General features: G+C 42.3%; 2 protein-coding genes across 2 annotated transcripts; one reads left to right on the top strand and one right to left on the bottom strand.

The window, feature by feature from the left end:
- The first annotated feature begins 19 nt into the window (after nt 1–19).
- TAF5 (TATA-box binding protein associated factor 5) lies at nt 20–20,843 on the top strand. Its single transcript, XM_012439537.2, has 11 exons — nt 20–581; nt 5,320–5,557; nt 10,307–10,622; nt 11,363–11,526; nt 11,639–11,774; nt 12,790–12,910; nt 14,283–14,412; nt 16,654–16,818; nt 18,069–18,246; nt 18,416–18,593; nt 18,894–20,843. Exons 1-11 carry the CDS (start codon nt 23–25, stop codon nt 19,109–19,111), a joined length of 2,403 nt encoding a protein of 800 aa, XP_012294960.2. The 5' UTR covers nt 20–22; the 3' UTR covers nt 19,112–20,843.
- Nucleotides 19,950–26,952, bottom strand: ATP5MK (ATP synthase membrane subunit k). The gene is made up of 4 exons (XM_012439540.3): nt 26,839–26,952; nt 23,105–23,200; nt 22,922–23,014; nt 19,950–20,065 (listed from the first exon to the last, which is right to left on the bottom strand). The coding sequence occupies exons 2-3, from the start codon at nt 23,189–23,191 to the stop codon at nt 22,925–22,927; spliced, it is 177 nt and encodes a 58-aa protein (XP_012294963.1). The 5' UTR covers nt 23,192–23,200; nt 26,839–26,952; the 3' UTR covers nt 19,950–20,065; nt 22,922–22,924.
- Between the last annotated feature and the right edge of the window lie 3 nt (nt 26,953–26,955).

The following is a 26,955-nucleotide window of genomic DNA, read 5'->3' as shown; positions in this document are numbered from 1 at the left end:
CGCGAGGTGGCTCAGCCGCAAGATGGCGGCGCTGGCGGAGGAGCAGACGGAGGTGGCGGTCAAGCTAGAGCCTGAGGGACCGCCAACGCTGCTACCTCCGCAGGCGGGGGACAGCGCAGGCGAGGGTAGCGGCGGCACTACCAACAACGGCCCCAACGGCGGAGGCGGGAACGTTGCGGCGTCGTCGTCCGCTGGCGGGGATGGCGGGACCCCCAAGTCCACGGTGGCTGTCTCTGCCTCTGCCCCGGCGGGGGCGGCCCCGGTGCCTGCCGCTGCTCCGGAGGCCGGCGCTCCTCACGACCGACAGACTCTACTGGCGGTGCTGCAGTTCCTACGGCAGAGCAATCTCCGCGAGGCCGAAGAGGCGCTGCGCCGTGAGGCCCGACTGCTGGAGGAGGCAGTGGCGGGCTCCGGAGCCCCGGGAGAGGTGGACAGCGCCGGCGCTGAGGCGGCCAGCGCGCTTCTCAGCCGAGTGACCGCCTCTGCCCCTGGCCCTGCGGCCCCCGACCCTCCGGGTACTGGCGCTTCGGGGGCCACGGCTGTCTCAGGTTCAGCCTCAGGTCCTGCGGCTCCGGGTAAAGGTGAGCCGTGGGGTCCCGGGCAGGCACGGCCACCGCGAAGGGGAGCATGCCGGTAAGGCAGGGGCTGGCGGGCCTGCACCTCTGCGGGCTTGTTTTGAATTTCCTGGGCCCGCCTCTAGGGCCACATGCCCGCCCCTTTCTCTAGTGCGCCGGCTGCGTAGTCAAACCCCCTTCTGAGCTGTCAGTTCCAGCGAGAGGCTGAGGAGAGCTGTTGAGCAGACGGATGTGTGGAGAAGGTGGGCGCGGAGAGGCGGGGACCTTCAGGCTTTTGGTTCCTTTCCTCTCATTTGAGCTTTTGAGCCTTAGGCAGGTCCGCATGACACTAACATAGTGTTTGTACAGTTTCGTATTAGCGTACTTTAAGTACTTTATTTTCTCTTTATTTCTTTACTTCCTCTTAAAAGATACGTTAGTAAATACTTTATAGTTTCTTTTTCTTTTTCTTTTTGAGATGGAGTTTTGCTCTCGTCCAGGCTGGAGTGCAGTGGCGCAATCTCAGCTCACTGCAACCTCCGCCTCCTGGGTTCAAGCGATTCTCCTGCCTCAGCCTCTCCAGTAGCTGGGACTACGGGCGCCTAGTACCACAGCTGGCGAATTTTTGTATTTTTAGTAGAGGCAGGCTTTCACCATGTTGGTCAGGCTGTTTCGCCATGTTGGCCAGGCTGGTCTCAACCTCCTGACCTCCAGTGACCCACCGGCCTTGACCTCCCAGAGTGCTGGGATTACAGGAGTGAGCCACCGTGCCTGGCCACCATGCAATATACCCTTGTACTAGTCCTGCACATCATATGCCCCCTGAATGTCAGCTAAAAGTTGAAATTTTAAAAATACATATGGGCCGAGTACCACCAGTGTTAAGTCTTTGGAGGATGCAGGCTCATGGGCATCACTTCAGACTTAGTGAATCACATCCTCTAGAGGTGGAATATGGGAATCTGCACTTTTGAATAAGTGCTTCTAAGGAGTATTGACATATGGCAGCTTTAGAATCATGTGTTAAGGCATCCCATTGCACGTAATTTTTATTTATTTATTTATTTTTTTGAGACGGAGTTTCGCTCTTGTTACCCAGGCTGGAGTGCAATGGCGCAATCTCGGCTCACCGCAACCTCCGCCTCCTGGGTTCAGGCAGTTCTCCTGCCTCAGCCTCCTGAGTAGCTGGGATTACAGGCACGCGCCACCACGCCCAGCTAATTTTTTGTATTTTTAGTAGAGACGGGGTTTCACCATGTTGACCAGGATGGTCTCGATCTCTTGACCTCGTGATCCACCCGCCTCGGCCTCCCAAAGTGCTGGGATTACAGGCGTGAGCCACCGCGCCCGGCAATTTTTAATTTTTTTTTTTTTTTTTTTTTTTAACCTTCGTATTAGCTGGGTGCGTGGCTCATGCCTGTAATCTCAACACTTCGGGAGGCCGACGCAGGCGGATCACCTGAGGTCCGGAGGTTGAGACCAGCCTGGCCAACATGGCGAAACCTCCTTTCTATATAGATATATATATATTTTTTTTTTTTGAGACGGAGACTTACTCTGTCACCAGGCTGGAATGCAGTGGCCAGATGTCGCCACTGCAACCTCCGCCTCTCGGGTTCAAGCGATTCTCCTGCCTCAGCCTCCTGAGTAGCTGGGACTACAGGCGCGCACCATCTCGCCCAGCTAATTTTTGTATTTTTAGTAGAGAAGGGGTTTCACCATGTTGGTCAGGATGGTCTCGATCTCTTGACCTCATTATCCACCCGCCTCGGCCTCTCAAAATGCTGAGATTACAAGTGTGAGTCACCGCGCCTGGCCTTTTTTTTTTTTTTTTTTTTTGAGGTGGAGTTTCAGTCTTCTTGCCCAGGCTGGAGTGCAATGGCGCGATCTCGGCTCACCGCAACCTCCGCGCCCCCAGGGTTCAAGCGATTCTTCTGCCTCAGCCTACCGAGTAGTTTGGGTTACAGGCATGCATTACCATGCCCCGCTAATTTTTGTATTTTTAGTAGATACGGGGTTTCTTCATGTTGGTCAGGCTGGTCTCGAACTCCCGACCTCAAGTGGCTTCCCGACCTCCCGAAGTGTTGGGATTACAGGCGTGAGCCACACCTCTCCTGGCCAACCCCCTTTCTACTAAAAATGCAAAAATTAGCCAGGTGTGGTCCCAGCTGCTCAGGAGGCTGAGGCAGGAGAATTTCTTGAACCTGGGAGGTGGAGGTTGCAGTGAGCCAAGATCGTGCCACTGTACTCCAGCCTGGGTGATAGAGTGAGATGGTCTCAAAAAAAAAAAAAAATTCTTTTTTTACATTAATATTGTCAGGAGGCTCTCATGTTGAATTTTCTCTATTAAATGAGTGGTTATGAGGCTCTTATAATACGTATATGTGAAACGTTTGGTATTGGTAAGTTTATGCCTCTCTATCTGTCCCTAATACCTTAGCCGCTGCTTTCTCCCGGCAAATGTTGTCACAAAGTCCATGCAGTAAAACTCATATACAATATAAGGTCTCACAGTTGGTCCTGAGCTAACAATAAATGTTTATTGAATTCCCCAGTGCAGAGCCTTTAGCTAAATTCATCTGTATGAGGCCTACTCTTTGCAGCATTGCCAGAAATGAAGTATGAATACATAGCATTGTGTTCATATTTCATTGTAATCCGTAAGTAGAAATGTGTGCGAGTATGGCTGGGCGCAGTGGTTCACGCCTGTAATCCCAGCACTTTGGGAGGCTGAGGCGGGCAGATCATGAGGTCAGGAGTTCCAGACTAGCCTGGCCAACATAGTGAAACATTGTCTCTACTAACAATACAAAAATTAGCCGGGTGTGGTGGCACACACCTGTAGTCCCAGCTTCTCGGGAGGCTGAGGCAGGAGAATTGCTTGAACCTGGGAGGGGGAGGTTTCAGTGAACCGAGATCGTGCCACTGCACTCCAGCCTGGGTGACAGAGTGAGACTGTGTCAAAAAAAAAAAAAAATGTGCAAAGGTGATCGAAGGCCGGGCATGGTGGTTCACGCCTATAGTCCCAGCAGTCTCGGAGGCCGAGGCGAGTGGATCACTTAAGTTCAGAAGTTCGAGACCAGCCTGGCCAACATGGTGAAACCCAATCTCTAGTAAAAATGCACAAATTGGCCGGGTATGGTGGCATGTGCCTGTTGTTGTCACAGCTACTCAGGAGGCTGAGGCAGGAGAATCACTTTAACCCAGGAGGTGGACATTGCAGTTAGCTGAGATCTCACCATGGCACTCTGGCATGGATGACAGAGCAAAACTTGGTCTCTTAAAAAAAAAAATTGTGTTTTAGAGGAATCTTATTTGAATATTGAATTTTGTGAATGAACTACAAGATGAATTATATTGTTGGTTATTTTGCTGTAATCTCATATCTTTTCAGAAACTTGACCTGATTTTAGATTATAAGTGAGAAATCAGTAAGGAAGAAAGAGGCCCTCAGAGTAACCAAAGAAATGATTACATTTGTGCAGTAAAGAGCAAAGTGTACTATAATTGCAACTTACAAGCATTTCTAACAACGAAATTCTGATTTAATTAACGATGTATTGTTTGGTATTGCTGTATTACAAATAAATATGTTTTCTGTTTTGAAATGGCAGTTATGGAAATTGTTTTAAGCATATAACTATCTTTTGAAGACAAATAAGGCATGGTCCTTCCTACTCTTAAAATGCTTACATTTTATAAGGGGTAAGAGATGTATATAAAGTAAAGGTAACACAGGATAGGATATATTACAGTTATATTATACAGTAGTTGGGTGGCTCAGAGAGCTGGGAATGTTACTGCAGTGCATGGGTTGGTGGTGGTGGGTGCCATTTGCACAGAGCATTGAGAGAAGGTTAATGTAATTGATTTGCACATACCATCTTTTCATACAATTTGTCTTTAACATAAGGTAGTTCCATGAGAAATATTGACTGTTATTTTTTTTTTTTTTTTTTTTTGAGACGGAGTTTCGCTCTTGTTACCCAGGCTGGAGTGCAATGGCGTGATCTCGGCTCACCGCAACCTCCGCCTCCTGGGTTCAGGAAATTCTCCTGCCTCAGCCTCCTGAGTAGCTGGGATTACAGGCATGCGCCACCATGCCCAGCTAATTTTTTGTCTTTTTTTTAGTAGAGACGGGGTTTCACCATGTTGACCAGGATGGTCTCGATCTCTTGACCTCGTGATCCACCTGCCTTGGCCTCCCAAAGTGCTGGGATTACAGGCGTGATCCACCGCGCCTGGCCGACTGTTATTGTTATCTTAAGATATGGATGTCCTGATAGGGTTTTGGTTTGGGTTACTGAAAGCAGTGGCTCATGCCTGTCATCCCAGCACTTTGGGAGGCCAAGGCAGGAGGATCACAAGGTCAAGAGATTGAGACTATCCTGGCCAACATGGTGAAACCCCTTCTCTACTAAAAATACAAAAATTAGCTGGGTGTGGTAGCATGCGCCTGTGGTCCCAGCTACTTGGGAGGCTGAGGCAGGAGAATTGCTTGAACCTGGGAGGCGGAGGTTTCAGTGAGCCGAGATTGCATGATTGCACTTCAGCCTGGCGACAGAGTGACAGAAGGAGACTCAGTCTCAAAACAACAACAACAACAAAAACGATTATCTGATTGTGTTTTAAGGAAGAAAGAGTGGGAGGAAAGGGACAACAATCTGAGAAACAACTCACCTCTGGGCCTTAACGAAACAGCCATAGTTACATGGTCATAATAGGTCATTTTCTTAAAAGTTGTTTTTCATTTTTTTAAAAACAGTTGGCAGTGTTGCTGTGGAAGACCAGCCAGATGTCAGTGCCGTGTTGTCGGCCTACAACCAACAAGGAGATCCCACAATGTATGAAGAATACTATAGTGGACTGAAACACTTTATTGAATGTTCCCTGGACTGCCATCGGGCAGAGTTATCCCAACTCTTTTATCCTCTGTTTGTGCACATGTACTTGGAGCTAGTCTACAATCAACATGAGACTGAAGCAAAATCATTCTTTGAGAAGTATGTAAATTTTTACCTATATATGTATCCATACATAGTGTGTCTGTGCATCTGTGTTCACATCTGTAACCACACAAATATAAGATTGCAGCTTAGAAAGTACTTTGTGAAGGAGAGGTACCTAAGGCTATGAGAACTTAAAATGGGAGAGTTTAATCTAGCTGGAGAGGTCAGGGAAGCCTTCCAGAGGAAATGATACTTGAGGTAAGATCTGAGATCTGAAGATTGGGTAGGAAGTTAACCCGACCAAGAGCAGAGGAAAAAGCATGTGTGAAAGTGCTCTGGCAGGAAGAGTCCTGGTAGGTACAGAGAGTGAAAGATGGTCAGGGTAGCTAGAGCAGAGAATGGGATGGGGGTGTGGTATACCATGAAGCTGGGAATTGGTTAGGGACTGGAACAGTAGCCAGGTTCTATTGTTAAAATGAGGGCATTGAAAAAAAAGAATAGGCAGGTTCTTGGGCCATTTTGAGGGTCTTTGTTTATCGTAAGAGCAGTAGGGAGTTTATTGGGTAGGATTAGATTTTGTTGAGAGTCACTGAAAACTCATCAACAATGGCAAAAATAAAAGTTTATTTTTGCTTTTATCTTAAGAACACTAGGAAGCTGTGTTAGGATTAGATTAGAATAAGAGTAACTGAGAACCCAAACAACAGAGGTTCAAATACAATAAGAGTTTATTTCTTTTTCTCATAAAGGTAGGACATTTGGGATTGGTGTGGTGTGTTTTTCATTATCAGGGCCCCAAGCTACCTCAGTCTTGTTGCTCTCCCATTCTTTTCATGCAGCTTCTACACCTCCCGTGGCATAAGATGGCTTTCCTGCTCTAAGCAGTCACATCAGTGTGCTAGTCAGAAGGGAGGGCATACATCCTTCCTGGAAACTGCACACACTTCTTCCTTTCATATCTTAACAATCAGTGGCCACACCTACCTACAAGGGAAATAGAAAATGTGGTCTTTACCTAAGTGTCTATGTGCGCAGCTGATATTCAGTTGTTCTTTTATGGAGGAAGACAGGAAAAATGGATATTTGGGGAGAGTGAAGCCTCTCTGCTACAGAGTCATTTCTGCTACAGAGTCATTAAAGGATCATGTCATTATTAGATACATACTTTGAAAGGACCTTTATGCGTGGGGAAAACAAATGGGGGACAGAATGAGTATAGGGACCAGTTTTGGAAGTTACTGCAGTGGTTCTCAACTGGGGATGGTATTGTTCCTTCCACTAGGCCATTTGAAAATGTGTAGAGTTGGCCAGGCATGGTGGCTCACGCTTGTAATCTCAGCACTTTGGGAGGCTGAGGCGGGCAGATTACTTTCAGCTCAGGAGTTCAAGACCAGCTGGTGAAACCCCATCTCTACAAAAAAACTGCAAAAATTAGCCGGGTGTGGTGGCTCCCGCCTGTAATCCCAGCTACTCGGGAGGCTGAGGCTGGAGAATTGCTTGAACCTGGGAGATGGAGGTTGCAGGGAGCTGAGATTGCACCACTGCACTCTAGCCTAGATAAGAGTGAGACCCTGTCAAAAAAAAAAAAAAAGAAAAGAAAAAATCTGTGGAGGTATTTTTTGTTGTCATAATGGCTGGGCGGAGGAGCAGGAACACTAAATTTCTAATATGTGTACCCAGATAGTTTCACTTTACAAAGAATTATCCTGCCCAAAATGCTGGTAGCACCATTGTTGGGAAACGCTGGACTAGGTTGTGGTGGAGGTGAAGAGAAGTAGACACATTTGTGAGACACTTGATAGATTGGCTAGGGAGGTGACGGAGATGGAGGTGTCATTGATATCTCCAGTTTTCTGGCCCCTCCAGCTGGATAGAGGTGCCATTTTTTGACACAGAAAACCCTACAAGAGGACTTGATTTGATAAGTCTTGGAATAATTTTGAGTTCTGATTTGAATATGCCTTTGACTCATTTAAGAAATGTCAGGTTGATAGGTAGATGATATATGTGAGCTCAGAGGAGAGGTAGGGACTACAACTGTTAATTAGAGTTGTGTGTAATATTGATAGATATGGATGAGGTCAACTAGGGGAGAGTATGAAATAAGTCAGTAAATGGGCTAGGCCCAAGGAGCTCCAAATTTAATGGCCAAGTAGAAGAGATATATAGGAAGAAAACCAAGGGAGTGTTGGTTTTAGAAGCCAAAGGAAAGTAGTATTTAAGAAGGAGGCAGACTGAACATGGTGGTTTTATGCCTGTAATCCCAGCACTTTGGCAGGCTGAGGCGGCGGATCACCTGAGGTCAGGAGTTCAAGACCAGCCCGGCCAACATGGCAAAACCCTGTCTCTACTAGAAATAAAAAATTAGCTGGGCGTGGTGGCAGATGCCTGTATTCCCAGCTACTTGGGAGACTGAGGCAGGAGAATCACTTGAACCTGAGAGGCGGAGATTGCAGTGAGCTGAGATTGCACCATTGCACTCCAGCCTTGGCAGTGAGCAAAACTCTGTCTCAAAAACAAAAAAACAAAAAAACAGGAGGCAGTGCTTAGCAGTTTGAATGAGAAATGTTTAATACAAGCAATAGAGCCTGAAGCTAAGATTTTTTATTTAACATAGGTAGTAGTAATAGAGGAACAGTAGAACTTAGCACCCTTGGCTTCTATGCCATTATGGTGATTCATTATAGTAGGATGCCTAATAGGAAATATATAAAACAAAATGTTCTGTAGCTCAGTGTTTTTGAAAAAAACAATTAAAGGCTGATGACAGAACTTCCTACTCTAGAAGCTAATTTCTCTTTAAAGTACTGTCATCTAAACACTCCATCCTTGGCAACATAGACACTGTCGCTTAAAAAAGCAAAAACAGGCTGGGAGCAGTGGCTGATGCCTGTAATAACAGCACTTTGGGAGGCTGAGGCAGGCAAATCACCTGAGATCGGGAGTTTGAGACCAGGCTTACCAACATGGAGAAACCCTGTCTCTACTAAAAATATAAAATTAGCCGGGTGTGTTGGTACATACCTGTAATCCCAGCTACTTGGGAGGTTGAGGCAGGAGAATTGCTTGAACCTGGAAGGTGGAGCTTGCAGTGAGCTGAGATAGCACCATTGTACTCCAGCCTGGGCAACAAGAGTGAAACTCTGTCTCAAAGCAAAACAAAACAAAGACAAAAATGTAGCCTGGGCAAAAGAGCCAAACCCTGCTTCTACAAAAAGTAGACAAAAATTGGGCTGGGTGTGGTGGCTCACGCTTGTAATCCCAGCACTTTGGGAGGCTGAGGCAGGCGGATTGCCTCAGCTCAGGAGTTTGAGACTATCCTGGCCAACGTAGCGAAAACTCCATCTCTACTAAAATACAAAGCATTAGTCAGCCATAGTGGCATGTGCCCGTAGTCCCAACTGCTCAGGAGGTTGAGGCACAAGAATTGCTTGAGCCCTGGAGTTGGAGGTTGCGGTGAGCCGAGATCACATAATAGCCGAGTATGGTGGCATAGCAGTCCTAGCTACTTGGGAGACTGAGGCAGGAGGGATCCCTGATCCCAGGAGTTTGAAGTTGCATTGAATCACTGCACTTCAGCTTGGGCTTCAGAGCAAGACCCTGTCTCTAAAGAAGAAACAAAAACCTTTTCGCTCTTCCAGTCTCATGGTATAGCTGTCTCCCCACATAGGAAGCCGGAATATCATAGGGGATTCTCTGTCTTCCTGTTATGGACAGTCTCGGTCCTTGCCAGGACACCATCACCATAGGAGGATAATGGGCAATTACTGATAGAAGAGGCTGAGATTTCTGATTTTATTCAAATCTTAGATGGAAATCCTTAGTTCATATATTGATGAGTTGTAATGGGGTAACACAGGTAACAGTTTAGAAATCTGTTGGCTATGTGTTTATGAGAGCTGGAGCCCTAATATGTTTAGTCAGTGTTTTTAAAATGTTTTTGGATTGATTGCTGTTTTTAGTGAGTGCCAAATATTTTGTCTTTAATTTTACTTTCTCAGGAAAATTAAGAGTTGTAAAAACAAAAGTACATTTTAAATTACTGGTTGTTATCAAGGCTGAAGGCTTTTTTTCATAGCCTTTGGTAATGGTAAGTGGAAATACTCATCGTTGATACCAAACAATGAGTACTTCCACTTACTATTACCAAAGACAATGAACAGTAAGAGGAAGTACTCATTGTTTGGTATCAACAATGAGTACTTCCTCTTACTTTGTTCTTTAGTGATCATATTAAAATATTGATATTTTGAAAATATGTCTGGTACATATTTCCAGTGAATATAGGAAATCATTAAAAATGATGGGTTTTATAACCATGTCACATATTGATTATTGTTGAGAGGCTAATATGTACATTGAGTTCATTATACTCTTTTCTATTGTATACCTTTGAAATTTTCATAATAAAACTTTAAAAAGTGAGTTTTGAGAAACCGTAACATTTAGTAAAGCAAGGGTTCTTACATTTTCTGATGTCTACCAGTTTCTTTTGAATGTCACCATTCTAAAGAAACTGTTTGCCAATGGTGGTTATCTTATTTTTCACTTAGGATATTTAAGTTCTTTTCTTAAAATGTTTGTGATACATTTCATTAGAGAATTACATTTGTTCATTTTTAGAATAAATTCAGAAACTGAATTATAATTTTGAAATGAGTTACTTCTTATCCTACAGCTTAGTTCAGGACTATTTAGACTACTACATTGACAATATTCTGGGATGTTTTATAAATATATGGGGGAGAGACAGATCCCTTAATGATTACATTGAAAAATGACTTTTTAAAATCACTGAAACAGGTTCCATGGAGATCAGGAATGTTATTACCAGGATGACCTACGAGTATTATCTAGTCTTACCAAAAAGGAACACATGAAAGGGAATGAGACCATGTTGGATTTTCGAACAAGTAAATTTGTTCTGCGTATTTCCCGTGACTCGTACCAACTCTTGAAGAGGCATCTTCAGGAGAAACAGAACAATCAGATATGGAACATAGTTCAGGAGCACCTCTACATTGACATCTTTGATGGGATGCCGCGTAGTAAGCAACAGATAGATGCGATGGTGGGAAGTTTGGCAGGAGAGGCTAAACGAGAGGCAAACAAATCAAAGGTATGGGAATGAACCTAAGAACTCTATAATGCAGATTATGAAAAATTGTAGCATTTCCATCTACATAATTTACACATTTTTCTTATAGCTAGCTTGGGAACAATTTTATACTATATATAAAATTTTGTGTTCTAAGGGTGATGTTTATATGTGATAATTTGGGTATGGTTGCATTTTATAGAACTCTGAATGCAGTGGCCAAAACAAAGAATTTTTCTCCCATAAAATGAATTTCAGAGGAAGGCCTTCCAGGGCTGGCATGAAAGCTCCACAATGCCATCAAGGTCCCTGGCTCCTTCTAGTTTCTGGTCTACCACCTTTAGAATGTGGCTTTCTTCTTTGTGCTCACCAGTCATTGTGGTTTCAGCATTGCAGCTCTGTTCCAAAAAGGAAGAAGGGGGAGGACAAAAAGCATAGCTCTGATGAAGCTTTCCATTTTTTATCAGGAAAACAATATTTTTTTGATACAACCGTACCCAATATACTTATATGGACATTCCTAGCTGCAAGGGAGCCTGGGAACAGAAATGACTTAACTGAGCACATTGCTACTCCAATAAAATCAGGGTTCTGTTAGTAAGGGAAAAGGGGAGAACGGCTATTGGGTAGACAAGTACAGAACCCTGCTTCAGAGTATAAATTACTATTTTGTAATTATGATTTATCCTATCAAGATGTGAATTGGGTATATTAACGAACAAATAATTAATTTTAAAAATGTTGGCTCTTTTGACTTGTAGGTATTTTTTGGTTTGTTAAAAGAGCCAGAAATTGAAGTACCTTTGGATGACGAGGATGAAGAGGGAGAAAATGAAGAAGGAAAACCTAAAAAGAAGAAGCCTAAAAAAGATAGTATTGGATCCAAAAGCAAAAAACAAGATCCCAATGCTCCACCTCAGAACAGGTGAGGAAAAAACTTCAGGAACTTGTGTGTGGAGGTGTAAGACAATATGTTATAGAGAGTTCAAGTTTGTTAATAGTCAAAAGGTAATTTTGAATCTGTTTTTCTTTCACAGAATCCCTCTTCCTGAGTTGAAAGATTCAGATAAGTTGGATAAGATAATGAATATGAAAGAAACCACCAAACGAGTGCGCCTTGGGCCAGACTGCTTACCCTCCATTTGTTTCTATACATTTCTCAATGCTTACCAGGTTGGTAAAATAATTGGACGATTTCTACCTGGAGAGTCATGTAGAATGGAGATTTACCATTAAGAGAAATAAATGTGTTAACTAAAATGAAGTTTTGTTATTTAAACTCTTGATATAATTTAAAGACAGCAGTCAGGAAAAGAGAATTGGATACTGCACAGAATAGATAGAAGCCAATGTTTAATGGCATTTGTTTCACTGATCAGAATTCTGCTTGCTTTCGAGGAGGAGGAAATTGTGGTTCATCTCTGTTGAGCTTGGTTTAAGTACTTATGTAAACTTATTTATCAATTTTTTTTGAGACAGAACCTCTGCCTCCTGGGTTCAAGTGATTCTCGTGCCTCAGCCTCAGCCTCTCAAATAGCTGGGATTACAGGTGCCTGCCACCATGCCCAGCTAAGTTTTGCATTTTGAGTAGAGACAGGATTTTGCCATGTTGCCCAGGCTGGTCTTGAACTTCTGACCTCAAGTGGTCTGCCCACCTGGACTTCCCAAAATGCTGTGATTACAGGCATGAGCCACTGTGCCCAGCGATGTAAACTTTATTTTATTATTTTAATTTAATTGTATTTTTTTAAGATGGCGTCTCCTCTGACACCCAGGCTGGAGTACACTGGCACGATCTTGGCTCACTGCAACCTCTGCCTCCCAGTTCAAGTGATTTTCCTGCCTCAGCCTCCTGAATAGCTGGGATTACAGGCATAAGCCACCACGTCCAGCTAGTTTTTGTATTTTTAGTAGAGATGGGGTTTCGCCATGTTGGCCAGGCTGGTCTAGAACTCCTGAGCTCAGGCAGTCCACCTGCCTCAGCCTCCCAAAGTGCTGGGATTACAGGCATGAGCCACTGTGCCTGGCCAAAGTTAATATTTTAAATCAAGAATTTTACAAATATATTCCTTAAAATGGGGGTTGAGGGTATATTTAGTAGAGTGTGAAAATGATTAACATTTGCTTCCTCTCCTGTACTCTAAATGCCCTAAAATAGTATTGTTTAGTCTAAAACTTTTATTGGCAGGGTCTCACTGCGGTGGATGTCACTGATGATTCTAGTCTGATTGCTGGAGGTTTTGCAGATTCAACTGTCAGAGTGTGGTCTGTAACACCCAAAAAGCTTCGTAGTGTCAAACAAGCATCAGGTACTGAGATGACCTTTTGGAATGTGAACTTGCCATTAGTCTATACTAATCCTGATTCCACGGAAAATACACAGGAGATTGTGATCTTTGCAGAAATTCACTTAATTTTACTTTAACTCAAGATTCTAACATTCCCAACAGTGAAAAAAGCTATGGAGTGGCTGGGGTACTAGACTGATTTAATTTCTTTGGGCCTCGTTTTCTCATCTGTAGAATGAGGGTATTGGACTAACAAAGTTAAAGTTAAAAATCTAACATTTTATGATTGTTTGCTTGTAAATCTTGTAAAATCTTTAAATAAGGGATGGCACTTCCTGTTTTAGCCATTAAAAATGGCTAAAGAACAAACAAGATCAGGATTTTATTTGGAAAAAAATATTTTTTTTTGAGACAGAGTCTCGCCCTGTCACCCATGCTAGAGTGCAGTGGTGCAGTCTTGGCTCACTGCAACCTCCACCTCCCAGGTTTGAGCAATTTTCCTGCCACAGCTTTCCCAGCTCCCCAGTAGCTGGGATTACAGGTGCCCACCACCATGCCCAGGTAATTTTTGTATTTTTAGTAGAGATGGGGTTTCACCATGTTGGCCAGGCTGAACTGAACTCCTGACCTCAAGTGATCCACCTGTCTCACCTCCCAAAGTGCTGGAATTATGGGTGGCTCACTGCAGCCTCCACCTCCCAGGTTCAAGCTATGTTCCTGCCTCAACACCCAGTCTGAAAGAAACCTTCTTACTAACTATATCATTTAAAGCAATACATTTTAAATTATTTTAATATTTCCATAAGTTTTTTTTTTTAAACTTTTTTGAGATGGAGTATCACTCTGTTGCCCAGGCTGGAATGCAGTGGTGTGATCATGGCCTGCTGCAGACTCCAATCCCTGGGCTCAAATGATCCTCCCACCTTAGCCTCCTGAGTAGCTAGGACTATAGGTGTGTGAAACGACACTGGCTAATTTTTTATTTTTTTGTAGAGACAGGGTTTCTCCATGTTGCTCAGGCTGGTCTCGAACTCCTGGGCTCAAGCAATCTGCCTGCCTCGGCCTCCCAAAGTTCTGGGACTACAGGTGTGAGCCACCTGCTTGGCCCATAGTCTTCATTTTTGTGAAACACTGTGGCATAGTGGACAAAACTGTTTCAATCCTGGTTCCCACAGTGAGTAGCAGTGTGCACTGTAGCAAATTATCTATTCTGAATCTCAGTTTCTTCCCTTAAACGTTGAGATGATACCGCCTAATTTAGAGGCATTAGCACAATGGTTGGTATATAGGAGGAAATATTCAAATGTTAATTCCTCTCCTGAACTGTGATATGATTGCCTAAAAGTTTCAATGAATGTACTTTTAAAACACCAATATTTCTGGATCATTTTAGATCTTAGTCTCATAGACAAAGAATCAGATGATGTCTTAGAAAGAATAATGGATGAGAAAACAGCAAGTGAGTTGAAGATTTTGTATGGTCACAGTGGGCCTGTCTATGGAGCCAGCTTCAGTCCAGATAGGTAAAATACAAACAATAAAAATTAAATGCTGCTGTGTTATATTGAGATTATATATAAGTTAACTACTGGAAACATTATGCAAATACTGTGAACATTCTTGATAAAAATCTCATGGTTGTTTGTCATTCATTATCTTTTAGAATCTTGCCATTTGCTAATTCATCTTTGAATACTGGTATGCATGGTAGCAATTTAATGTATACTTAAATTTATAGAATCAAAATGCACAATTTCAGGGCTTACCGGTTTTAAAAATTAGCTTTAGTATTTTCTTTTTTAAAATTTTTATTTGTCACCCAACAGTAAATAACCAACCAATCAAAGCTTTAGTTTTATATAACTCCAGTAGGGGTTGAATTGTTCCATTGGGTTGCTCCATTGTGTCTTCTGGCCACTTCATCAAATTTTAGATAAATTCCTGACACCAATGGCATATTAGCTATTAATTGAGGATTTATTGTTCTATAATTAAAAGTACCAAGAGTAAATGAAAAAGAAAAATTTGAAATTGGTTTTGTTTCCCTTTAGGTGTATGATTACAATGTCATCCTGTGTGTTTAGGTATTTACCTATTTTTCATGATCTCTGACACTCTGTAAAAATGGGGGGAGGGTATTTCGTATTCGTAATACCATCAATATCTTACTCGGATAGATAATAGCTTTCAGGCCAGGCACAGTGGCTCACGCCTATAATCCCAGAACTTTGGGAGGACAAGATGGGCGGATCATCTGAGGTCAGGAGTTCAAGACCAACCTGGCCAACATGGAGAAACCCACTCCCCACTAAAAATACAAAAATTAGCTGGGTGTGGTGGCATGTGCCTGTAATCTCCACTACTTGGGAGGCTGAGGCAGGAAAACCTTGAATCTGGGAGGTGGAGGTTGCAGTGAGCTGAGATTGCACCACTGCACTTCAGCCTGGGCAGCAAGAGCGAAACTACCTCAAAAAAAGAAGGAAAAGGCCAGGCTTGGTGGCTCACGCCTGTAATCCCAGCGCTTTGGGAGGCTGAGGCAGGCGGATCACGAGGTCAGAAGAACAAGACCATTCTGGTCAACATGGTGAAACTCTGTCTCTACTAAAAATAGAAAAATTAGCTGGGCGTGGTGGTGGGCACCTGTAGTCCCAGCTACTCAGGAAGCTGAGGCAGGAAAATTGCTTGAACCCAGGAGGTGGAGGTTGCAGTGAGCCGAGATTGCGCCATTGCACTCCAGCCTGGGCAACAAGAGTGAAACTCTGTCTCAAAAAAAAAAAGAAAAAAGGAGAAAAAGATAATAGCTTTCCATCATAGGTTTCATCATTATGAAACTTCGAGAATTAGGTTTTTTGTTGTTTGATAAGATTTTGTCAGATGATACTTTTTTTTTCTTTTTCTTTTTTTTGAGATGGAGTCTCCCTCTGTCATCCAGGCTGGAGTGCAGTGGCATAGTCTTGGCTCACTGTAACCTCCGCCTCCAGCGTTCAAGCGTTTCTCCTGCCTCAGCCTCCCGAGTAGCTGGGACTACAGGCGCATGCCACCATGCCCAGCTAATTTTTGTATTTTTAGTGGAGATGGGGTTTCACCATATTGACCAGGCTGGGCTGTAACTCCTGACCTTATCATCTGCCTGCCTCAGCCACCCAAAGTGCTGGGATTACAATCGTGAGCCACTGTGCCTGGCCCAGATGATATATTTTTACTTGAGGGAAACTGATTTCAGTGAAAATTATAATACTTTCTGACTATCAACCTTTTGTGTTTATCCTTGAAAAAGGTAGGGTATTATTAGCATGTCTATATAGTGCTTTTTTTCTTCAAAAGACATTTCCTTTTTAATTCTTACATAGCTTACACAGGATAGGAAAATAGCATCTTTATTTTAGGGTCAGAAATTGTTAATTTTTAAGTGACGTACCACATTTCTTAAACTTTTTCAATTGACCTTAATTGACTGTACTTTGTTTATTACCCCTGGTATTTTTTTCTTTTAAAGAACTGTGATTTTCCCTTTAATAGACTGTAAGTTTCTAAATAATCTTACCTCATTCAGTAGGTGCTTGGTATATGTAGTGTGTCAGGGATAACATTAGTTTGGTTAGTTCTTTCAGTTCTTGATAACTACTGTGAATTCTGTGTATGAATTAAAAGTGAGATGTAGCATGTTAGCTAGCTACATTTAATATATTCAAATGTATAATATATTCAAATGCAGGTGGCCAAAGATTACTCGGAGTCAAATATGTCACCTTTTCTTCTCTTAGGAACTATCTGCTTTCCTCTTCAGAAGATGGAACAGTTAGATTGTGGAGCCTTCAAACATTTACTTGTTTGGTGGGATATAAAGGACACAACTATCCAGTATGGGACACGCAATTTTCTCCATATGGATATTATTTTGTGTCAGGGGGCCATGACCGAGTAGCTCGGTAAGAACACTGTGATCTTATGACTGGGTCTATTCAATGATCAGAATGGTTTCTTGTTGGGAATTACAGCAGCCAGCCAAAATCATTTAAATTCCATTATTGAGGATCTGCTTTCTGAGAAGCTTTTGCATTTATAACTTATTTGAAAATCAATTTTGGGAAAGAGTATTATACTGCAATTACATTTATATGAATCCTGCTTTTTATGTATTTGTTTTATATATATATATATATATATATTTTTTTTTTTTTTTTCGAGAAGGGGTTTCACCATGTTGGTCAGGATGGTCTCGATCTCCTGACCTCATGATCCATCCTCCTCGGTCTCCCAAAGTGCTGGGATTATAGGCGTGAGCCACCGTGCCCAGCCAAATCCTCCTTTTTAAAAAAGACTTAATTAACAGTCCTCCCTCCCACCCCCGTCAGATGCTTAACCTTGTCTTCCACTACCACCGTGAGCACCTTTATGTTTCTCTGTAATCTCCTTAGAAGTTGAGGATAAGGTAGCTCAGGTTAGAAACTATTTGGCCAGGTGTGGTGGGTCACACCTGTAGTCCCAGCACTTTGGGAGGCCGAAGAGGGCAGATCACTTGAGGCCAGGAGTTCCAGACCAGCCTGGCCAACATGGCAAAACCCCATCTCTACTGAAAAAACAAAAAACAAAACGTAGCCAGGCGTGATGGCACGTGCCTGTAGTCCCAGCTACTCAGGAGATGGAGGCAGAATTGCTTCAACCCAGGAGGTGGAGGTTGTAGTGAGCTGAGATCACACCACTGCACTGGGTGACAGTGAGACTCTGTCTTAAAAAAACCAACTGTTTGGTGGCCAGAACTAGGGCAAAATACTTCCTTGTGGTTTAGACTAGGAATAGGGAAGGAAGAGGAATATACAGAGAATTGGAGTTCTATAACTTAAGTTTCGGCTGGGTACAGTGGTACATGCCTGTAGTCCCAGCTACTGGGGAGACTTAGGTGGGAAGATTGCTTGAACCCAGAATTTGAATCCAGCTTGGGCAACAGAGGAAGACCTCAGCTTAAAAAAAAAAAGGAAAAAGAAAAAAAAGACAAAACTGTACCAGATCAACTCTTAGGACTGTTAGTCTCATTCTTCTTCCCTCAGTTAACTAATAAGTGGGAGCCACTGGAACTAATATTTCATACAGATGTTTCTGTATTTATTTTGGATAGATTTTTGGCATTTCACAGCTAACTACTAATTGTTATCTTTTGCTTTCAATAACTTTATAAAAGGCTTTGGGCTACAGACCACTATCAGCCTTTAAGGATATTTGCTGGCCATCTTGCTGATGTGAATTGTACCAGATTCCATCCAAATTCTAATTATGTTGCTACGGGCTCTGCAGATAGAACTGTGCGGCTCTGGGATGTCCTGAATGGTAACTGTGTAAGGATCTTCACTGGACACAAGGTATTTTACACTCTTATTATTCCAGCATCTGAGGTTGCTTTCAACATAAAAATATTTTTTAAACAAGTAACATAAATTTTAAAGATACCATTCTTACTATAAAACTTTTAAAATTTTGTCTTATTTTCTTGGACATACATGACTTTGATCCTATAAATTTCTTTTCTAGGGACCAATTCATTCCTTGACATTTTCTCCCAATGGGAGATTCCTGGCTACAGGAGCAACAGATGGCAGAGTACTTCTTTGGGATATTGGACATGGTTTGATGGTTGGAGAATTAAAAGGCCACACTGATACAGTCTGTTCACTTAGGTTTAGTAGAGATGGTGAAATTTTGGCATCAGGTAAATGACTATTAATGGCTTTATGGTAAATTATGTTAAGAGGAAACAGTGTTGACAATTGCTAAATTAAGTCCTGATGTTTTAGGTTTTGCTTCCCTTTAGCTATGATTCCAGTGTCACCCTACATGAATGACTTCTCAGGTTAAAGTACCACCTGAAATGCTCCTTTAGAAGGAATAGTTGTTGGTCAAGTTTAGATTTTTCACCCAAAATGTACAGTAAATACATAAAATGCATTGGACAGTCTCAAAATCTAAATGTGATGGATGCAACTAATGGTTTCCTTTGACTTCCCTTTAGGTTCAATGGATAATACAGTTCGATTATGGGATGCTATCAAAGCCTTTGAAGACTTAGAGACCGATGACTTTACTACAGCCACTGGGCATATAAATTTACCTGAGAATTCACAGGAGTTACTGTTGGGAACATATATGACCAAATCAACACCTGTTGTACACCTTCATTTTACTCGAAGAAACCTGGTTCTAGCTGCAGGAGCTTATAGTCCGCAATAAACCATCGGTGTTAAAGACTTTTTGGAAGCTACTGTTTTTAAAAAGGGAGACTAAAAGCAAATACCTCAGTGATTAATATTTAAGCTACAAAGAATGTTTTTGTCTATATGGATCTGGAAGTATGCTGCTTGGAAAATCTGAACATGACGGTTCCACGTTTCTATAGCAACCACATTTGACTAATTTCCGTTAGTTGAATAAGAGGTATTATGTTCATGGAGGGGACATTTATGGTGCTTTGGATTGTGTGGAAACTATGCATTTTCTGTTCAAATGCTATTTTAATTTATTACATTTAGAAAAAAAGTTGATTTCAATAATTCATCCTGCTTCGAGATTCAAAATCAGAAATATAATATCATTTTGAATTTTAGCTGAAGAATCCTATGAGCATGTATGTTTCTGCTGTAAAAATGTAGTTACTATATGGCACTCAAGTACTATGTTAAATGATCTGCTAACATTTTTTTTCTTGGCCCAGATTAGTGGAATATATCTAACTATGTAGGGTGAACTACAGTTCCTTTCTTAGATCTAGATTTAATACAGCCCTCCAATGACATCTGAATTTATATACCTGTTGAGTTTTGAGTGCACCTAAACACTCGATAAACCAGGTGAGGAAATTTAGCTTCCATGTTCTACTTCAGCTAAAACAGCTACATACAACCTAGTACACTTGAAGTCAGACAGACATTTCCGTTGCTTACCTCCAGTACTGAGCCTTGCTTTGGGAAACTAAAAGATTTAGACCAAGTCACTGCCAGTTTTTGCCTTTGTTGCATTTTGTACAGTTTTTATATTTTTGATATCTATCTTGTAAATAAAGACAACCAGCTTTTCCAGGTTCATAATTTATTGTACAAATTGTATTATCATATGATGAGTTGGGATTAGCTTCTCCAGGCATGGAACTTAACAGATGAGGTTAAGAACCGGAGACAGTTTAAAATCCTATAAACAAAGCAAAAAGTTTAGATACAAATGTGGTCAACTTTAGAGACATTCAAGAATTACTAAGATAAATGAACCCACTGAAATTGAATGCAAATTTATTAGACTGTCAGAGGCGTAAAACCAACATTAAGGTGTAACTCAGATTAATACATTTTTTTTTGAGATGGAGTTTCCCTCTTCTTGCCCATGCTGGAGTGCAATGATGCAATCTTGGCTCACTGAAACCTCTGTCTCCCGTGTTGAAGCGATTCTCCTGCCTCAGCCTTCCAAGTCCTGGGATTATAGGCATGTGCCACCATGCCCGGCTAATTTTTTATTTTGAGAGATGATGGGGTTTCACCATGTTGGTCAGGCTGGTCTCAAACTCCTGACCTCAAGTGATCCACCCACCTTGGCCTCCCAAAGTGCTGGGATTGTAGGTGTGAGCCAAGAGTGCCTGGCCTTAGATTAATACATTTGTTTTTCTTTTTTGAGAGAGAGGAGTCTCACTCCAATGCCCGGCCTTAGATTAATACATTTGTTTTTCTTTTTTGAGAGGGAGTCTCACTCCGTTGCCCATGCTGGAATACTGTGGCAGGATCTTGGCTCAGTGCAACCTCTGCCTCCCGTGTTCAAGCAATCTCCTGCCTCAGATTGCCGAGTAGCTGGGACTACAGGAGCATGCCACCATGCACAGCTAATTTTTTGTATTTTTAGTAGAGACAGCGTTTCACCGTGTTAGCCAGGATAGTCTTGATCTCCTGACCTCATGATCCACCCGCCTCAGCCTCCCAAAGTGCCGAGATATTAATACATTTTAACCTAATATTCCACCTTTAATAAATAAGCTACCAACAATTTAGTATGATCGTAAAGGTATACTATTGGAAAAGTCTAGCATATAAAGTAACATCCTTTTTTTTGTTTATTTGGAGACAGAGTCTCACTCTATCCCCCAGTGTACTGGTTTGATCTTGGCTTACTGTAACCTCTGCCTCCTGGGTTCAAGTGATTCTCATGCCTCAGCCTCTTGAGTAGCTGGGATTACAGGTGCCTGCCGCCACACCCAGCTAATTTTTGTATTTTAGTAGAGATGGGGTTTTGCCATGTTGGCCAGGCTGATCTTTAACTGCTGACCTCAGGTGATCCACCCACCTCAGCCTCCCAAAGTGCTGGGATTACACGTGTGAGCCATCACACCATGCCCGGCTAAACTAACATCTTAAATAGCACAAAATAAATATGCATCAGAGACACAATTTCTCCATTTTTTTTTTTTGAGAGGGAGTCTTGCTCTGTCACCCAGGCTGGAGTGCAGGTGTGATCTCAGCTCGCTGCCATCTCCACCTCCTGGGTTCAAGGTATTCTCCTGCCTCAGCCTCCTGAGTAGCTGGGACTACAGGCATGCACCACCAGGCCCGGCTGATTTTTGTATTATTAGTAGAGACGGGGTTTCACCATATTGGCCAGGCTGGTTTTGAACTCCTGACTTCATGATCCGCCCACCTTGGCCAGGCACAGTGGCTCACACCTGTAATCCCAGCACTTTGAGAGGCAGGTGGATCACTTGAGCCCAGGAGTTCAAGACCAGCCTGGGGAACATCACAAAACCTTGTTTCTACCAAAAGAAAATACAAAAATTAGCTAGGCATGGTGGCATGCATGTACTTGAAATCCCAGCTATTCAGGAAGCTGAGGGGGAAGGGTCACTTGAGCCTGGGAGGCAGAGGTGACAGTGAACCGAGATTGTACCACTGCCCTCTAGTCTAGGCAACAGAGCTCGTGTCTCAAGAAAAATTTCCGGGCTGGGCGTGGTGGCTAATGCTTGTAATCCCAGCACTTTGGGGGGCTGAGGTGGATGGATCACCTGAGGTCAGGAGTTTGAGACCAGCCTGGCCAACATGGTGAAACCCCATCTAACTAAAAAAGAAAAAAAATAAAAAATAAAAAAGGTTGGTTAATAATTACATAAAGAGCTTCCATGTCACCCAATTGTTAAATAAAGACAAGAATAGGATGAATTGTATTTTTAAGAAAAATACAAATAGTAAACAAATAGAAAAATGTACTTCAAAAAGCAGGAGATGCAATTTTTTTTACTCATCAAGTTAGCAAAAATCAGAAACTTACATTTCACATTGGCTGGACAAAAGTCACACCCATTTACAAAGGTAAGTACCCCATATTTGTCTGGGAAAGCACTGGGGAAGATAATCCTAGATACAGACAAGGCTTCATGCTCAAAAGCATTCACTGTACCATTACTAATTCTAATGGGAGATTTCTTCTCTGAAATAATTTCTATATTTATGAACAGATATGCATTCAAATTATAAAGATATATTTGGTATAAGACAAAATTACAGAAATGATCATAGTCACTGGAAACCAAACAAAACACATTTAACAAAAATTGTTAGGGTCTTGGGACATGGGCAATATTTTTCTGTTTTTTTTTTTTTTTTGGAGACAGTCTTGCTCTTGCCACTAGCTGGAGTGCAGTGGTGCAGTATTGGCTCACTGCAACCTCCACCTCCCAGGTTCAAGTGATTCTCATGCCTCAGCCTCCTGAGTAGCTGGGATTACAGGTGCCCGTCACCACACTCAGCTAATTTTTGTATTTTTAGTAGAGACGGGGTTTCACCATGTTGACCAGGCTGGTCTTGAACTCCTGACCTCACGTGATCCACCTGCCTCAGCTTCCTAAAGTGCTGGGATTACAGGTGTGAGCCACTATACTGAGTCTCTTAATTTTTTTTCTTGTATGCAATAAATTTTGCAAAATGACAACAGTTTATTTTTATAGTAAATGTTAGGGAAAAATCCTAACATCAAAATGGCTAAGTTATAAAGGTTTAAATATCAACTTCTTACCATTTATGTTGCTTTCACAGCTGGAGTTTTTTTGGACCTTAACTTGAAATATAAGATAATCAAAGCAATGCCTCCGTATGTGGCCAGTACACACTGAGAAAGAAAGGAAAAAGTAAACAAGAGTTGTTGTCGCATCTATATTATTTTAAAATATAACTGCTTAAAGTTATCATTAATACTTACATTCCTTCTACCTGTGAGAGTATAAGAGTTGAAATATTTTTTAATACCAGTGAACTGAAATTGTTCATCAGCTTCTGGACCTGCCATGATCTCAATCTTTTAAAAAAAAGAAAGAAAGCAACAATAAATTGGTTTGGATGTAATTTAAAAGTAAATAAATTTTGTCTTGTTTTAGTTTAAAAACTCAAAGTCATTGCATATAAATATTGTAAATTTTTATCTATGTCTCACACAACACAGCAGTAGCAAAGATGGTGGAAAAAGCCTTGCTAATAAGAAAAGCTTTTGGAAGTAGGATTTTTACCTTGATTGCTATTTCATGAACACCTCAGAATATATCAACTCACTCAGGATAAGAGGAGAACACAACAGCCCCTGCTAAGTTCATTCTCTGACCCAATACAGCTTTATGTTTTCATTCTTGGCTCCATCACACCACAGTACACTGAATTTAGGACCTCCATGGGAGAGGGGAGAAGGGATCATTTACTAAATGGAGTTGATAATAGCTAGTGGTGGTGGTAAGGAAGCTGGAATCCTTGCACCACCACAAAATAGATAAAACATTTAAATGTAAATAGTGAAATTAAAAAGTCCTGGCAGAAAACGGGTAAATATTTAAGTCATCTCAGGGAAGGGAAAATATTAAGGAAAAAAAGCCAAAAACAAAAAGACAAAATATAAGTGGATAACCAACCTCACTATCAGTCAAAAAAAATGTAAAGTGAGACCAACATTTAATCATCAAACTAGCAAAGATAAAATTAAGGTAAGTAGCAGTATTAAGTATGTGAGAAAACAAGCATTCTCTCTCTGTTGCTTGTAGTGTAAACTGGTACAACTTTCAGAAAGTGCAATTTGGCAGTATCCAATTGTAAAATGAGTATACCCTTTCATCTAGCCGGTTTATTTTTTTCTCCAGGAATTTACCCTTATTGAAATATTACAAAAAGCACATTATATAGTTCAAAGAGGATCACTGAAATACTGTTTATGAAAATCTTAAAAGTCTATCTATAGAAGACTGATTAAAAAAATGATGGTTTCCATTGAAGGACACACAATATGCAGAGATCTTTGTGTACTGACATGGGACAATGTCCCAAGTAATGTTAAATTTTGTAAAAAAAAAAAAAAAAAAAATCCTATTTCTGGATTATTATTTATTTAAAAGACGGGGTTTCACCATGTTGGTCAGGCTGGTCTTGAACTCCCGACCTCAGGTGATCTGCCCGCCTTGGCCTCCAAAGTGCTTGGATTACAGGCGTGAGCCACCATGCCCGGCCTATTTCTGGATATTATAAAGCACATCAATGGTTCTCTCAGTCTAGTCCCTAGACCAGCAGCATTAGCATCACTGGAAACTTGTTAGTGCAAATTCTTAGGCCCTACCTATTGAATCAGAAACTCTGGGTCCAGGAATCTATTTTAATAAGGCTTCTGGATAATTCTGAAGCATGCTAAAGTTAGAAAAATACTGCAGTAATGGAAACAGAAAAATAAGTGTATTAAAAAAAACACTGGAAGAATATATAGCAAATTTTATGAGGGCTTAATCTATAGTACCTGTGTATTTTATAAAGGCATGATTTCTTTTATAATAAAAAACAGCAAAGACAAGACATATTCAAAAGGTCACCAGAACAAGAGCTGAAAATTCGTATGCATGACCGCCTATCTACCACGACCGACGCCACGCCGAGTCGATTGGCAACAGAGACGAGCCGGTCGAGGTCCGGTCGAGATTGGTAGGCAGTGACAGTGACTCAGCTGGCTCTTGATGAAATGGAAGAGGGAGACATCTATGAGGGAGTCATTTCTATGGAAACTGGAACTCCCCCATTCAAAGGCTTTCAGAGGCATTCTTGTGCAAAGAATTGGCAATGAAAATTTGAGAAAAATGACCTTAATTTTCAAGTTTCAAGAAGGTTCTTGGAGCAATGAAGGAAATCCAGACTTCCTTAGGTCAGTCTAGCCCAAATAGGAAAATCTCCATTAAAAGCAACTTTATAATGCAGCTCTTATATCAACTATTTTACTTTACTACTTACTAAAGACATACTTTCCCCCCGATTCATTTCATGATACATTTTTGGATTCATTTCTTATGGTATAAAGTAGGTTTTTAGGAGAAACTGCTACAGAAAACAAGGGTTTAATGCTGACCATTAACTGAAAACCTCCCCTATGTTACATCTAACGAAACTTTTTAGGAGGACATGCCCAACAATACTAAGGTGCTTTATATTTTCCTTTAATTTACACACAATATGGGAGGAAAGCTGATGTTTGTGATATCCCACAGAATACTAATTCTGACTGCAGGGAAGTGCATAGTTCAAGAATTGAAATTAATTACTCAAGTTAGTCTGGGTCTTAGAGGAGGAGGACTCTTGAGAGGCTCAGATGGAGGGGGAAATGGGGGAGGTTGTTGCTGATGAGATAATAATGGAGTAAGGTCGAAACATTTGGTTCTGCACTCTTCAGCACCCTGCAAGTTACAAAGTAGGGCAAAGATAAAGGAACCCTTGAGTTTACAGTGCCCTTTGTAAGACTCCTGGATGTGATTTAATGTTGTTAAATGGTGGTCTGTTTTAACTAAGCCACTAACTGCTCTCTCTCTCTTTAAAAACAACAACAACAACAACAACAACAACAACAAGGCCTCCCTCTGTCGCCCAGGTGGAGTGCAGTGGCGAGATCTCGGCTCACTGCAACTTCCGCCTCCTGGGCTCAAGCGATTCTCCTGCATCAGCCTCCCGAGTAGCTCGAACTACAGGTGCACGCCACCACGCCAGGCTAATTTTTGTATTGTTGGTAGAGACGGGGTTTCATCATGTTACCCAGGCTGGTCTCGAACTCCTGACCTCAGGTGATCTGCCCGCCTCGGCCTCCCAAAGTGCTGGGATTACCGGCGTGAGTCACCGCGTCCGGCCACTAACTGCTCGTAAATGTAACTAATCCTTCTGTGCCTCTCTCCACCCCTGAGATGGGCACTTTATTAAAGGTCCAGAGTGACCAGTAGCTCTTGCTACTCTGTTCCTCTATATTGCTATTTTCCTTTCCAACTGAACACTTAACCTGGAATGGTGAGATCACGAGGTAAGAAAGGCAAAGATGAGTGAGAACCACTCAGGTACCAGAAGCAGCCTCTTGCATTTCAAGTTTACAGCTCTCTATTCTGGCTACCTCCTAGGAAAGGCCTTCCCGCTGAGAGTCTAAAGACTGAAATCTAACCCGCTTTCAGCGGGCCTGGCGAACTGCAGGGGCCGCGCGACGCTCACTCGCTTTGACAAAGGCTGCAGAGCAGCTAAAGGAGGCCTGGCTGGACAACTTCCTAAGCACAGCTCGGTGGGAACAAAGAGCTATGGGCGTACAGAGGAAAAGAGGTTAATTCGGCCGGTGATGGGGTGAGAAGCCCTAGTCCTTGTCAATATTACGTCACTGGGTGACCTTGGGAGACTCCCTTTGCGGAGGGCCTCATTTTTCTCCACTGGCGAATGCAATCTAAGAGTCTTCGGGAACTGTGGGAGCACCTATCCGCCTCGCCTCGAAGCTTCTCACCCTCTGGCCGCCCCTGTGCGCCCCTCGTTTTTTCTAGCTCCTTTCCTATCCCCCACTGTTTCTCTCCTCCAAAGCTAAGATCTCGAGGTGTTCCTCGGCCAGAAACGGCGGCTGGCCCCGCCACGTGGAGGAGGCGGGAGATCCAAGCCCGGGCTCCCCTCTTCACCCACCTGCTAAAGCCACAAATTCGGCACCCAGGGTCCTTCAACGACCGTATCCACCGCTGGGCCCGGCCGGAAGAAGCCGCCTCAGCCGGCCACCGCGATTCGGCCTTCTGCGTCGATTGG

The sequence above is a fragment of the Aotus nancymaae genome, unplaced genomic scaffold, assembly GCF_030222135.1.
Source record: "Aotus nancymaae isolate 86718 unplaced genomic scaffold, 86718_ANA_hifiasm-v0.15.2.pri h1tg000010l, whole genome shotgun sequence".
NCBI lineage: Eukaryota > Metazoa > Chordata > Mammalia > Primates > Aotidae > Aotus > Aotus nancymaae.
The sequence above is the reverse complement of the archived record's forward strand: the minus strand, read 5'-3'. Positions and strand labels throughout refer to the sequence as shown.